General features: G+C 38.3%; 1 protein-coding gene across 3 annotated transcripts; it reads right to left on the bottom strand.

Annotated features, from left to right (window-relative positions):
* Positions 1–514: 514 nt before the first annotated feature.
* prune (prune exopolyphosphatase) lies at positions 515–15,223 on the bottom strand. Of its 3 annotated transcripts, none has more exons than XM_017478512.3 (8): positions 15,058–15,223; positions 12,198–12,305; positions 10,649–10,842; positions 7,785–7,969; positions 7,081–7,239; positions 6,832–6,926; positions 6,258–6,416; positions 515–3,870 (listed from the first exon to the last, which is right to left on the bottom strand). In XM_017478512.3, the coding sequence occupies exons 2-8, from the start codon at positions 12,297–12,299 to the stop codon at positions 3,475–3,477; spliced, it is 1,290 nt and encodes a 429-aa protein (XP_017334001.1). In that variant the 5' UTR covers positions 12,300–12,305; positions 15,058–15,223; the 3' UTR covers positions 515–3,474. The 3 variants fall into 3 exon arrangements, with proteins under 3 accessions (XP_017334001.1, XP_017333992.1, XP_047013868.1); XM_017478503.3 differs by having other exon boundaries at positions 14,922–15,219; XM_047157912.2 differs by lacking the exons at positions 10,649–10,842; positions 15,058–15,223 and having other exon boundaries at positions 12,198–12,310.
* Positions 15,224–16,434: the final 1,211 nt, after the last annotated feature.

Below are 16,434 nucleotides of genomic sequence, written 5' to 3'. Positions count from 1 at the left end.
CAAGTTGCTACCGTGTGAGTGAGACACAGTGTAAAGCGCTTTGATAAAAAGCACTATACAAGTGCAGATCATTTACCATAGACCATTTAGGCACTGTACTGATTAAATCAAGAAATGAAGTCTCTCAGTTAAATAACGACAGCATTCGGAAATAATTGCCTTACTTCCTACTACTGCCCCTTTTAATATACAAGTTCTCATAGCCACATAAACAGTTGTGCCCCCAAATGACCTGACACTTATTATTTTTGATATCATATGAGCATTACAGTTTATACTTTATAGGGTACCGTAGTGGTGGATGGACACAACAGTCCTTTGGAGCATAGTTTTAAACCCAAGTCCCAAGATTAATCTCAATATTTCAAAATACATCTACAGTATCCAGGTGGAGACAATGAACATTCAGGTGTTATCACCTGTAGTGTTGAATTAACACTGGGGATTTTGCTGTCATGCCACTGACAACAGACTTTCCCTACTCGTTCAGTAATATTAAATAAATATTAATGCATGTTAACAATAAAAATTCTACTATTGGCCTATTGCCAGCCCTCATAATCATCTATCCATACCTCTTGGAAGTCCACTGCAATGAAGATCATATTTGCAAACACCAAACAATTGTTTTATTTATTACATTTAAAAAAAAAAAAAATCACAACTTTAAAGGTCCAGCAAAGCCTTGAATTGAGAAAAGCCTTAGAATTAACAGGCAGATGAAAGATTAACACACCAGTGTATGATTGTCTACCATTATTTAAACCACATATACACTTCGTGTGAACCATACAGCTTGTGTAATTCTCCTCTTAAATCGTCACCTCTTTTGATATATTGACTGCTAGCTAAATGAGATTCTGAGGAAAATATACACTCACTGTCTACTTTATGAGGAACAACTGTATACCTGCACATCCATACAGATATCTAATCAGCCAATCAAGTGGCAGCAACACAATGCACAAAACCATGCAGATACAGGTCAAGAGCTTCAGGTAATGTTCACATCAAACATTGGGGGTTGGGGGCAGATCAGAGAATTTACAGACTGGTCTGAGCTGACAGGAAGGATACAGTAACTCAAATAAAAACGCTGGTGAGCAGAACACACAACACATCAGACCTTGAGATGGATGGGCTACAACAGCAGAAGACCATATCAGGGTGACTATGGACCTTCGAAGACTGGAAAAAGACCAGGTGATTTTTTTAATTTTTATTTTTTTATTTTTTTAAATCTTCAACTGTCCAGTCTGGACGAGTCTGTGCCCATGATCACCTCAGATTCCTGTTCCTGGCGATGTTGTATCCCATCCATCTCAAGCTTTGAAGTGTTGTGCATGCTGAGATGCTTTTCTGCACACCGCAGTTGTAAAGAGTGATTATACGAGTTACTATATCCTTCCAGGCCGCTAAAACCAATCTGACCATTTTCCCTGACCTCTCTTTTCTGCCCACAGAACTATCGCTCACTCAATGTATTTGTTTTTCACACTATTCTGTGTAAACTCTAGAGACTGTCGTGTGTGGAATTCCCAGGAGATCAGCAGTTTCTGAAATATCCAAACCAGTTAACATCACAGAGATCACACTATCTCCATTCTGATGTTTGTTGTAAACATGAACAGAAGCTCTTGATCTGTATCTGCATGATTTTATGCACTGTGCTGCTGTCACATGATTGGCTTTTTAGATAACTGCATGAATGTGCAGGCATACAGGTATTCCTAATAAAGTGGTCTTGAGTGTATTCTTCCCCTTTCAAACAATAAACCCATAGACAACAAAGTACATACAGAATATGCCATACGCATTGTGTAGAACAAAACGTCTAACTCTCCAAAATATACACGTTGCCCTCCAAGTCCTTTATAAACAGCCAAGATTTATTCACAGTGATTGAATGGACATTTATCCTGTTGTGTAACTAAAAAAAAAAAAAAAAAAAATCACCAATGTCCCGTGTCAACATGTTTCATGCCAGTTAGGTTGGGTTCCTCAAAATATAACAAAATATCCTAATAAAATGTTATGTATCCAAAAGCTGCCAGTACAATACCTCTGATGCATCATAAACTCGATTGTCTTAAACATAACTACTCTATGCAATCAACCGCAGAATTTATTTCAATTTAACTAAACCATAATAAATAGATCTCTTGGCATGCTAATAATACTAGTTAATAATTGTCAGTTGATTTTAACAATAAAAATATTTTTCCTCCCAAGCAGTAAAAGAAAATACAAAACACACACACACCATCCCTGCATGGCATGCCTAATAACTGCATTAACACTGAAATTAATTGTATAAAAACTAATTATTAAGATAATAAAGCTAGGCGCAAATTTACTATGTAGAAATGAATACTGAACAAGCTGATACTTGCATTAATACTCTTTGGTCTTTAGTAGAAAAGTCTTTTCATGAAATAAGCTTATGTTTGCATGCAAGCAGTTTGAGCTTCAGTTCAGTTGCATCAAATTACTTTGCTTCTGTGGCAAAATTTAAATAGATAATGTTAAATGTTTAATAGTACAGGTGCACTTTCACAGACGTGACTAAAACCTGATGACCTTAGTTGAAATCAGAAATGCTTTCAGTGCCTTCCTAGTAATATCTTGTGGAAGCAGAACATCTAGTATTGATGTTCAAGTGTAAGCAATATGAATATTTCAGTGCATGAATAATATAAGTGCAAGCGTAATGCATCAGCACAGCACAGGTCTTCACTAAAACTCAAATCCAAATTTGTAACCATACTTTTTATTTTTTTATTTTAAACCCACAGTGAATAATATTAAAGGCTGTTTCTTTAAGCTAGATGTAATCTAATGCACCCTATATTTCCCTCTAGGACTGTTTATAAATACTAAATCAGAAAAGATTACTAAAAATAGGAATAAAGCATTGAATGAATAATGAAGTTCTTTATGAAGGCAAGTTTGTGTTGGCAGCCTTTAGATAAAAAACATTGATTATTAGATGATCACTTTCAATGATGAAATCCCATCAGTAGTAATGAAACTTTTACAACTATTATTACTTCCTACATTTATGCTCTTGTCAGATTGAGATTAGTATGACAGAGGACCTGAGGAAATATTTCTTAAATAAACCTGCTGAATAGAATGTGCTGAAGAACCCATGGCATGAGCAGCCAGCCTAAAATAATACAAGCAAAAATGATTATTACACAAAATAAAATAATACAAATAATTATTCATGATAATTATGTCCAAATGTTGAACATACATCAGTTCTTTATTTTAACCTCTGAGTACCATGTCTAAGACACCAGGAACGTTTGCTTTCCCAATGAACCTCAGTCAGAAAAGAGCAGTTTCATGTTTCATGCCCTGTGTTAGCTGTATATGCTGTGCATACTTGAACCAGAAGAACCAGTTTTCTCCAACAGCCAACTTCCGACATCAGAGGCTATGAGGATCCATAACAAAACTAGTGTACCATCATGGGCCATCATCGTCCTCCTCAGTGACTATCTTGCTGACTTTTTCTACCAGCACGTCTGCATTGATTTTGGGAAGACCACTGTCCAAAGGACAGCCTTCGACCAGACTATTCATGGGTGTTGGAGGAACACCAGAGTCCTCTTCAATCACATTGTCCTCACAGCACTGCTGAGAGTCCCCCTGCTCTTGTGTGCACTCATCCTCCAGCTCCAGGTCCTCCAGCTGTTCCATTTTCCTCTCTCTGTCTTTAAGGAAGTCTGAAATGATGGGTAACACCTTCTTCCGTGAGGCCAGTGTGTTGCCCTGAACGTACGCCTTCATGTCTGAATATGGACTGCTCATGGGACTGAGATTCAGATGGGGGTTCCTGGCTTTTTCAAGTGCTTTGATTACCTATTGAAAAACGCAAACATGGTCCGCCAACATTTTCATATGTACAGTATCTCGCAAAAGTGAGTACACCCCTCACATTTTTGTAAATATTTGATTATATCTTTTCATGTGACAACACTGAAGAAATGACACTTTGCTACAATGTAAAGTAGTGAGTGTACAGCTTGTGTAACAGTGTAAATTTGCTGTCCCCTCAAAATAACTCAACACATAGCCATTAATGTCTAAACCACTGGCAACAAAAGTGAGTATACCCCTAAGTGAAAATGTCCAAATTGGGCCTAATGAGCCATTTTCCCTCCCAGGTGTCATGTGACTTATTAGTGTTACAAGGTCTCAGGTGTGAATTGGGAGCAGGTGTGATAAATTTGGTGTCATCGCTCTCACACTCCCTCATACTGGTCACTGGAAGTTCAAAATGGCACCTCATAGCAAAGAACTCCCTGAGGATCTGAAAAAAAGAATTGTTGCTCTACATAAAGATGGCCTAGGCTATAAGAAGATTGCCAAGACCCTGACACTGAGCTGCAGCACGGTGGCCAAGACCATACAGTGGTTTAACAGGACAGGTTCCACTCAGAACAGGCCTCGCCATGGTCGACCAAAGAAGTTGAGTGCACATGCTCAGCGTCATATCCAGAGGTTGTCTGTGCGAAATAGACGTATGAGTGCTGCCAGCATTGCTGCAGACCATATGCCGCACACTGCATCAGATTGGTCTGCATGGCTGTCGTCCCAGAAGGAAGCCTTTGGTAAAGATGATGCACAAGAAAGCCTGCAAACAGTTTACTGAAGACAAGCAGACTAAGGACATGGATTACTGGAACCATGTCCTGTGGTCTGATGAGACCAAGATATACTTATTTGGTTCAGATGGTGTCAAGCGTGTGTGGCGGCAACCAGGTGAGGAGTACAAAGACAAGTGTGTCTTGCCTACAGTCAAGCATGGTGGTGGGAGTGTCATGGTCTGGGGCTGCATGAGTGCTGCCGGCACTGGGGAGCTACAGTTCATTGAGGGAACCATGAATGCCAACATGTACTGTGACATACTGAAGCAGAAACTGGGCCGCAGGGCAGTATTCCAGCATGATAACGACCCCAAACACACCTCCAAGACGACCACTGCCTTGCTAAAGCAGCTGAGGTGATGGACTGGCCAAGCATCCTCAAACGGAAGGTGGAGGAACACAAGGTCTCTAACATCCACCAGCTCCGTGATGTCATCATGGAGGAGTGGAAGAGGACTCCAGTGGCATCCTGTGAAGCTCTGGTGAACTCCATGCCCAAGAGGGTTAAGACAGTACTGAAAATAATGGTGGCCACACAAAATGTTGACACTTTGGGACCAATTTTTTTCAGATCCTCAGGGAGTTCTTTGCTATGAGGTGCCATTTTGAACTTCCAGTGACCAGTATGAGGGAGTGTGAGAGTGACGACACCAAATTTAACACACCTGCTCCCCATTCACACCTGAGACCTAGTAACACTGACAAGTCACATGACACCATGGAGGGGAAATGGCTAATTGGGCCCAATTTGGACATTTTCACTTAGGGGTGTACTCACTTTTGTTGCCAGTGGTTTAGACATTAATGGCTGTGTGTTGAGTTATTTTGAGGGGACAGCAAATTTACACTGTTACACAAACTGTACACTCACTACTTTACATTGTAGCAAAGTGTCATTTCTTCAGTGTTGTCACATTAAACGATATAATAAAATATTTACAAAAATGTGAAGGGTGTACTCACTTTTGTGAGGTATTGTACATGCTTAGTGAGAAACCACACTGAAGGTTCATTCGTTCTCATTCACTAAATTATTAAGGGTCAATCAATTATACTGTCTCTTTCATTTCTTAAGTAAAACGGCACCACAAATATTAACCTACTATTGCACTTTTCTCCTTCATTTTGATGAGAGCTCAGCATCATTAAGATCATAGAAGCTTTGCTTGACAGTTATTTACCCACATCCCTAGCTGATGAAAATGATGGTGAATAATAAATGACTATTACGTGAAATGTTGAACAGCTAATTAACATCCAGGTTTTTGCAATGAGAAATGAGTCCGTCAACATATGGCTATCTCTCGATTTCCTCACTGATGAGGAAGCTGGAAACTGCTATGCTGTTCATGAAGAGAAAGTGCTGCTTTTATTGTGGCAAAATGGACAATTTCTAGCTGCTGCCAAACTTTAAATATGGAGAATACATTTGTAAGGATTTTTAAATAAATAAATAAATACATACATACATACATAGCACCCAAACATTTATCCTTTGGAAAAAGAAAAGATTCCAAAACTGTATTTTTACATTTCAGAAAAATGTATGAGAAACACTGTCCTGTTATGTGGTCATAAGTGAATGAACTCTGAAGGTACCTCATCCCTGTTGTGCGTGCTGGAGCTGTAAACAGCAATCTGCCTGAAAGGCTCCTTATTGTCGATGAAAGAGATGGTCATGGCCACAACCAGATTGTAGTTATGCTTATGACAGAATTCACAAAGCTCCTGTTGTAGGCACTCTCGTTGCAGGAAATCCTAAAAACACACAGGATTTTTTTCAGTACTATTGAAAATTACTATGGGGATGATCAACTATAAGCCATTAAGCTGTCAATGAAACACACATCATCATGGCAATTTATTTACACTTTTATATTTCAAAGATATGTATTTAATTGTGACTAAATGCATGTTGTATGAGACAAGATTGTGAATCGTTTAAAATTACCTGGATTTTTGCTTTAACAGTTAAAATGGTTAAAATGTGATCTGATCATGGTAAATGCTTCAAGAGCTCAATAAAGATCGGTCATTCTAAGATATGTGGACCCCCCCCAAGAAGTAACACAAGAAGTGCTACAGCTATAACACGCTACACACATTCTTTTTTGGCATTTAGTCCGGCTAAATTCAAAAAGCCACGGCAGAAAATCAGAGTGAAATCACTTACCTCGAGTGTCATGTAGATAACACTGACAGCCAGTCTCAGATCTCCTCCTGATACAGTCTTCATGTCTTTCAACAACATTTGCTCTGTGCTAAGGCCTGATCCACATGACAAATGTTTATATTTCAACAGACACCGAACAACAGGCGATTTGATTTTAATTCAATCTTGTCACGCAAAGCGCATTTTACTTCTAAATATTGATTCATGATTTTCTCATTTAACAAACTTGTTTCATGATTGCCTTCATACCTGACACATCAAACTTGGCGTTCTGTAGAGACTGAAAGAGGATGCTCCGGCGAGGGAGTTTTGGAAAACGGCTCTCTAGAAGGCTGACATATTGGCTGTCTTTAGGTGTGACTTTTCCAGCCTCAGGTGCCATATTAACACAGTCCGTGATAATCGTACCTGACAAGGCACAACAAAAAAAAGTTTGTCATATAGTTCATATAAATAATATATGGGAAATATATTTACATTCATTATTTGCTGGTTACTGTAACAACATTGCCACAATATGTAGTAATTTTTTATACATTAACATAAAATTGTGTTTTTCCCCCCAAAAATATGCAACTCTGAAAGGCAGACGACAAGATTAAACCTTTTTCGTCTGCTGGTCTGGGTCTGAAATAAGCATTCTAAGTTCATGCACTTGATTTTAGACTAAGTAAACAGCAGACTGCGCTGTGAGGACATGCATTCATGTTGAAAATTGCTGCCATAGAGGCTGCTAATCAGCCATACTGTTTAATGACTGTACTGAGCCTCGCACACCAAACAATCTGGCTATTTGCACTGAAGTCAGTGAAGCATCTAGTCCGTCTTACCCATCTTTATTACTTTTTCACCAGACAAAACCTCTGCACTATTCAGCAAGATATGATTGGATTTATTGATTTACGACTGATGTATTTAGCCAGAAATGTGTCATTTTAAGTAAGTGTACCTACCATATAGGAGCTGTGCCACCTGTTGGTCCAGCAGCTTGGGTGCCTTCTGGACAATGCGCTCTGTAACCAGGGTGGCACAGGAGCCCACGGTCTCCATGGTGACGGGACAGAAAGGAGATGGGGTTCTTTCTAAACGACGATGATCAATGACTTCCACTACAGCATTCTCCAATGTCCTGTCAGCCCTACACAAAGGATATATGGAGATATATAATTTGTGTGTGCGCGTATATACAGTTATGCCTAAAAGTTTGCATACCCCTTGCAGAATCTGCTAAATCTTAATACTGTTAACAATATAAGAGGGATCATCAAATTTATTTAGTTCTGCCCTGAATAAGTTATTTCACATAACAGATCTTTACATGTAGTCCACAAGACAAGATAGTAGCTGTGTTTATAAAAATTACCCTATTCAAAAGTTTACATATCCTTGATTATTAATACTGTGCGTCGTTACCTGGATAATCAATGACTGTTTTTATGTTTTGTGATAGTTGTTCATGAGTCTCTTGTTTGTCCTGAGCAGTTAAACTGCCCACTGTTCTTCAGAAAAATCCTCCAGGTCCTAAACATTCTTTGCTTTTCCAGCATCTTCTGCATATTTGACCACATTCCAACAGCGGCTATATGATGTTGAGATCCATCTTTTCACACTGAGAACAACTGAGGGACTCGTACACAACTATTACAAAAGGTGCAAACATTCACTGATGATCAAGAAGGCAACATGATACATTAAGAACCAGGGGGTGTAAACTTTTGAACAGGATGCTCAGTGTAAATTGTTATTTTGTTTAAAGATCTTTTTTTTTTTTTCTTTCCATTTAGTACTGCCCTTCAGATGCTAAATAAGATAGTTACAGGTCTCCCAGAAGACAAAATACTAACAATTTACACTGAGATTATATTACTGCATGCTCACATGGTATTATTATTCACACCATTATTATGAACAATGATGGATTTAATGAAGTTACATAGTAAACTTACAGGCAGCCAGACAAAGCAGAACAAAGGAACAAAATACATTACTGACATGCCAAAACACAATGGGGTGTGCTCTTATACCAAAATGATCAGTTATGGATGGCGTGATCACTACCACCCTGACATCACATCCCAACGTGTTTTATTCCTCTTACACCACAGCAATTTGCAGATTATAACTATTATATATTTATACATTTCTGTTAAGCTGTTTGTGACAGTGTCCACTGTTAAAAGCACTACACAAATAAAATTGAATTGGATTGAATTATTAATTAAAGAGAAACAAGGTCATACTTTTTATTTGTTTACAGTTCCACTTGTTGTACAACATCTGGAACACAGTAAGTTCCTGTTATCGCTTATGTTAACAGCTATAAACAGTGGCTCCATCAACAGTCCCTCCCTTTTCTCTCTCTTAAAGATGAGGACACCAAAAATGCATTTTACCAAGAAACTGAAAAGCCTTTTCTTTCTACTGAAGACTTTTCCGTGTCTGAAAATCTAATGTTACAAATTCACCTCATTACACAAATGCTAAAAGGTCTCCTCACCACCATATCAAAAAGTACATATTTTAACAGGTTTATGTGACGCATCCGCCATAAGAATTCCCTGTTTAAGTTGCTCCTACAGGAACAATAACATGCCAGATCCATGTACATGAACAAGTGCATTACTGTTACTCTAAGAGCTGCTTTAACAGAAAATGAACCAGCACCTTCATGGTAATCAGAAGCGAGCACAGTGCTGTGGTGTAAGAAGTTCTACCTGATCCTGACTAGTGTCAACACCACACTATAATTTCAAGCCTTTTAACTTTCAAGATGTACTAACTACTAATGCTTATTTAGTTACAGTTCTCTTTTCCTCTTTATCTCGGGCACACGTTTCTGGTCAACTGGTGGAAAATTGGTCTTTCAACACTATATCAACGTCAGCTTCTTCAAGAGCTTTAAGATTCAACTGTATTACGTCCTCAACTGTCGGTTGCCTCAACAGAAAAAAAGTAAAGAGGCAGGCAGAGGTACATTTTTTGTTCCCTAAACAACATAAATGTACCCCCCAAAAGGTACAGCAGCTATATTTAAGGTCCAATGATCTACAACTTAACGCTGCAAACATATAGTGGGGGAAATAAGTATTGAACGTGTCAACATTTTTTTCAGTAAATATATTTCCAGTGAGGTTATTCACATGGAATTTTCACCAGACATCAGTATTAACTCAAGAAAAGCTCTTTGCTTTTACCCATCATGAGATGTTTCTTGTGTAACACCTTGGCAACAAAAAGCCTTTTTATAGACAATCAATTCACTAACCTAGCTGATATTAATTTGCACAGATAGGAGGGATAATTACTAACGGATTTCAGCTGGTTCCTTGCCTTAGAAAGCTGCTTTTTCTTAGTGTGTTCAATACTTTTTTCCTGTGTCATTCCACTTTATTACACATAACTTTATTTATAGACTTTAATGTTGTGAATTCTTTATATTTCCAGATTTCTTGAGTTAATACTGATGTCTGGTGAAAATTTCATGTGAATAACCTCATTGGAAATATACTTACTGAAAAAAAATGTTGATGCTTGATTCAATATTTATTTCCCCCACTGTACATTCAAGTAGATACGAAACACCTTATCTATTAGTAGTTTGTGAGTAATATGCTTCAAAACTAATAATAAAAAGTTGTAATTTAAAGACATTATTATTTTCAAATAATTTTTCATCTAAATGGTACAAAGACTTGCCCTTAAGTGTAATGTAAAACCCAGTTTTACTACATTTAGAGGGTGTTGTATGCAAGTTTCTTAAAAAACACACGTAAATGTATATACACGATCATGTTAATTCTGTAGTGAAGAAACATACTCAGGCAGAACATTGTGGTCCACTAATGTGATGGCCAGATTTTGCAGACTGTGTAAATCCACCTCATCCCTGAACAGCAGGTAGTCCTGGGACAGGCCGCTCTCTCTTAGCAGGAAAGTACTGTCAGAGCGCAAGGGAAATTCTGCTCGTGGGATGTTCAGCACAGGCACTACTGCTTTCCCAGAGTCGATAGTCTAGGAACCAAACAATGAGGACTTAAATAATTTCCCAGTTTCATTATAACAAAATCTAGATGAACAATTTGCCATCAATATCGAAATGCCAAGTATTCCGATACAAGACCAATGAAACTTATATGCTAAACTAAAACAATCTACACCAAACACTTTATTAGGAACACTATACTAATTATACTAATACTGGGTGCTGCCTCTCTTTGCTTTTCTCTCAAAACAGCCTCAATTCTTCATGACATGGATTCCACAAGAGAGTGGAAACATTACTTTGAGGTGCTGGTCCATGTTGACACGATTGCATCACTGCAGATTTTTCAGGTGCACTTTCATGCAGTGAATCTCCCATTCTAATGCATCCCAGAGGTGATCTACTGGATTCAGATTTTCTGACTGGGAAGGCCGCCGAAGAACATTGAACTCATTGTTGTGTTCATGAAGCCGGTTTGAGATGACTTTTACTTTGTGACATGGTGCTGGAAGTAGTCATTAGAAGATGATGAATTGAGGCCATGAAGGGATGCACATGGTCAGCAACAACACTAAAATAGGCTGTGGCATTCAATCAATGATTGACTGGTATTAAACAGGCCCAAAGTGTGCCAAGAAAACATTCCCCACACCATTACACCACATCCTCCAGACTGGACTGTTGACACAAGGCAGGTTGGGTCCATGGATTCATACTGTTGGTACCAAATTCTGATCCTACCATCTGTGTGTCTCAGCAGAAATAAAGATTCATCAGACCAGGCTACATATTTCCAGTCTTCAACTGTCCAGTTTTGGTGAGTCTATGCCCACTGCAGCCTCAGGTTTCAGATCTTGGTCTTCTGCTGTTGTAGCCCATCCGCCTCAGGGTTCAATGTGCTGTGTATACGGAGATACTTTTCTGCTCACCACAATTGTACAGAGTGATTATGTGAGTTTCTGGAGCTGTTCTCTCAGAACCAGTCAAACCAGTCTGGGCCATTCTCTGTAAACCTCTCTCATCAGCAAGGCATTTCTGTCTGCAGAACTGCTGCTCACTGGATGTTTTTTCTTTACTGGACCATTCTGAGTAAACTCTAGAGACTGTTGTACATGAAAATCCCAGGAGATCAGCAATTAGAGAAATATTCAAACCAGTCTGGTATCAACAATCATGCTACAGTCAAAATCATTGAGTTCACAACCCCCCCCATTCTGATGGTTGTTGTGAACATTACCCAAAGCTGCTTTCACTATCTGCATGACAGTATACATTGCACTGCTGACACATGATTGTCTTATTAGATATTTGCATGAATGAGCAGGTGCACAGATTTTCCTCATAAAAAGTGCTCAGTGAGTGAATAAATTACTAAAGTTCTCACCTTTGACAGAAAATAGGCAAAAGTGAGGGCTGATACCATGGAGTCAACATCACATGCCTCATTTCCAAGCACAACATGTAGCTGCCCAGAGCTGTTCTTCATGTGACCCTAAAAGAAGCACAGAAGAATGAATCAACTCTAGATTTTATCCCACAGACCTGCAATCAGCTTAGCATAAAATGGCCAACCACCATCTGTCAAAAAATTACAAACAGTAAAAGCATTTTCACTGAGAAATTACCATTCTCGGTTAGCATTAAAGATCAGAATTGAAAAGTGCTAAGGTCAAGCATGTCAATTTTATACTGAGTTTAATATAAGAATGCATTTTTGCTGAGCCAGTCCCTCTGACACTGACAGTAATGTACTCATGTTCACTGGCTCACTTCCATCTCAAGGTCACTCTAATTGTAGGCTGGAAGGAAGGAATTCAGGTCAGTTTTTCTGCCACTCACTGAGCCTAACCATTAACCTCGAGGGTGGGGGGAATGTGACTACATTCTATGCGACTACACATGTGAGTAAGCGCTTTACTGATATGTTTATCGGTCACATATCTGTATCATTTTATTTTCTTGGAACAAATTCTTTGTATTGACACAGAGGCCTTGTTCTGCATGGTGGACTGTATTTGGCAACCAATTGATTCCTACCAAGTAATCTAATAAAATTGAGGGTATTCAGTTACACCTGAGCAAACTCGATTTTATACTGATGATGTAACATCCATTACTGTATTGATGTATTGAAAATGTCTCTTGAATCATGCAGTATAAATGCACAAAATGTCAGACTTTTATACTGGCATATCTACAGCTTATATATATATATATATATAAAAAATGCAAAGATGAAAAACTACTTGGAATTACATTCTATGCCGTTATGATGAAAATGAAACAGCAATTGGTCTCTCACACACACAAAAAAGCATACTGCTATTAAATTAAAGATTATGCATAAAGAACATACAGTATAATTGCTTCTTTGCACCCTGAATCAAAGAATCAAAAATAAATTGAATGGTGAAGAGTCTAGACATTCCCACTTTTAGTAGCCACCATGTACAAGGAGAAACCAGCCACCAATTAGTGTCTTATTTGACCAAAACCTTCAGAATTTTATTTCAGATTGTACTTTGATTACCATACAAACAAATTTCCTTTGCGAACTGCATTTCAGTTCATTAAACCTGAGGGGCTCCTTTTAAATAGAACACCGAATAAACCTTCTCCTTAATAACATTAAAGGAGAACTAAATCTATAGTGGGATGTTCAAAAAGCACATACGAGTGTGTCGGTAAGGTGTCCACAAACTTTTGGCCATATTTTGTATTTTCAAGAGAATAGAAATACTCCAGATGTCAAAAAGCCTTTAAATAAGAAATCCAGATAAGATATTCTTCTCCACTGACATCTGGCTGACTGTTTGCTGTACTCACCACCGATTTCACAACATGAATGCTTTCTGTTCAGCCTGTGTAAATAAACACCAGCAGACAAACCTTTGAAAGGCATGTGAAATAACCATGACTAATTTACTATTACAGTTCAGAAACTGTCAAATACATTAAAAGGAGTACAGATTTGTTAATGAACACAATCCAACTATTCAAAAGTTAGAGTCGTTATATAAATGTATACAATATCATTCTGCCTATTTATTAACCCTTTACTGCATGGTGTTGCCACATAGCAGCAATTACTTTATCACCAATTTTTTGACAGGCAATAATACAAAACTACTACTTTCCTATGTAATTGGGAAAAGGGGGCTTTAACGTTGACATAAAGTGCCATCTCATGCATTTGGTGTTATTTTTGACTATTATGCTATACTATTTGACTGTATATTCTATATTATTTCTTTCCACCAGTGCACATTGTTGCCATATGGCAACAATTTGCCAACTCAACCCTCTACAAACACGTCACATTTGTAATTTTTTTTTTACTTGAACTAATTCAAGTAATAAAAATCCATAAAAAAAAAAAAACATTTCTGATGTAAAACTAATAATTCATGCAGTAGAGGGTTAAAGCTAATTGGAAGACATTAATTTCAAGCTGACACTGAGATTATTTATAGGTTTTCTTGTTTTTGAGTTATTGAGGTTTGGGTTAAACCCATTCACTTAAAGTGGCTGGTAAACAGGCCAATAAAGCTAACAACTCAATAGCAAATACAATTTCATTCACACCACTGTTACAAATAACACTAGATCTCTGAACCCCTGGGGAGATGTGTGTGTGTGTGTGTTTGTTTGTTTGTTGGGGAGGCGGGAGGCGGTTGGTGGGTGGGTGTGTCTACCCACAGAGTTGTTTACACACTTTACTCCCCCGGGAGCAGGATTTAACGAAGCATAACCTAACATGGAGAGGAAACATATTTAAATTGTGAAGATCGGATAATTGGCATTAAAAAACATATTTACAGCTATAGCATTAAAAGTTTGAATAAATCAACATGGCACAGTAGAAGTGTTGCCCTCGGGGCGCGTGCTCGTGACGACGCTCTCGGTGCAACGGTCAACTTCTCCCGAGTTCCGCTGTTCTACAGCTTAACCCAGGCCACAGATATCTCACATTAATCCCAACACAACCCCGTTTTCCTGAGAATAAGCCAATGCAGCGTGTAGACCACTAACCGACCCTGAGAACTCAGTAAAGTAAATGTGAATGAACTGAAAGCAACACCTCGTCATTAACGCAGCGTGTCCTTACCTTAAGCACGTCCCGACAGCTCTTTAAATAAGCCTCCATTTTCACACACAGCCTCCGGACAAACCAGAACCGAAACGTCCTCGATGATTATGAAACTGTCGTCTCCTGGTAAACTGTGTTTGTGGGGTTTACTCACCAATGCACTGCAATAGATTGTGCCGATTCACTGCTTTTCCCCTTTTTTAGTTTGACAAGCGTGCTGACGTAATCACTGTGCGCCGGGTTCGGGCAACACTCAGCCACTTGACTGTAACGTGTGAACTTCGACAAGATGGGTTTTTCAGTCCCTCCAGGATTTTCCAATGGCAGAACGTAACACAAAATCTAACAGACTCCGCAATATTCAAAGGAGCTTGCAATTTAAAAATGATAAATAAATAATAAAAATACCGCAGCTTTGGACGAAGACGCGTCGTGTGACGTCATCACAACGCGCATTCAGTACTCAGTATATATATATCGGCTTGTCTATTAGCTGCGGAACACTGGTTGACCAATGGAGGCAATGTTTTTCAATATACTCAATTATCCTCATATACACTGATTAGACCTTGGACAAAGACAATTCTTGCAATATTTATTTATCTATCAAGTCTATTAAACCAATGGTCCCACATTTAGTGCCAATTTCATGTTTTGTTCTGTTAGAGCGCCACCAACTGGCCACAATCAGCTACGTGTTTGAACCCCTAAAAATCATTACAAATACAATAGAGTTACAGACATTCGGGCTTGACCCCCTAAAAAAACCCTCCCAGCATTCCTTTTCGTACTGGGTTTTGGCAAGTCCACCTTTAAAAATACACCACAGTGCCACCTTCCAAATTGCTAGAGTCACGAGCATGACTCATGGAAAACTCTCCGTCAAAGCATGGTATAATCTATATTCTATACTACTATAGTAAACCATCTTTGCCAGCTGGTAAATGCTCATAGAATGGAAATCACGGTTAGGGTTTCTGAATTACTACAGATTATGCTACATCGTAGACGAATTATAGTTACCAAAACAACACAGCAGTAAGGCAAATATAACAGAGTATACGGACAAACTGCTGCCGCTAGGTTGGAAGCACACACTTGTTATAAAATGTCTTGGTATGCGGTAATATTTAAGTTTTCCCTTCACTGGAACTAAGGCACCCAAACCTATTTAAGCATAACAGTGCCCCTGTACACAAAGGAAGGATAAGGAAGACATGGTTTGCGAAGGATAATGTGGAACATATTGTATAGTAGTTACACAAATTCTTAGGTCTTACATATATTGTATTATTGTACAGATTATTAGTTATTGATCAATTTTTAATTAAAATAATACTAATAAAAATAATAAGGCAACTGGAAAATAATTTACCATAAAAGAATTTTTAGATAGTATACCAGATTGTTCAACTCCATTCCTTTGGCAGCTGGTTAGATGGCTAGACCAAGCTGATTTTTTATTTATTTATATTTTTTTTTATCAGGGTAGTTTAACAAAGGTTAGAAGAGAAATTTACACTTAATCACC

The sequence above is a fragment of the Ictalurus punctatus genome, chromosome 1 (assembly GCF_001660625.3).
Source record: "Ictalurus punctatus breed USDA103 chromosome 1, Coco_2.0, whole genome shotgun sequence".
NCBI lineage: Eukaryota > Metazoa > Chordata > Actinopteri > Siluriformes > Ictaluridae > Ictalurus > Ictalurus punctatus.
Note: the sequence above shows the minus strand (reverse complement) of the source record. Positions and strands in the feature narration are given on the sequence as shown.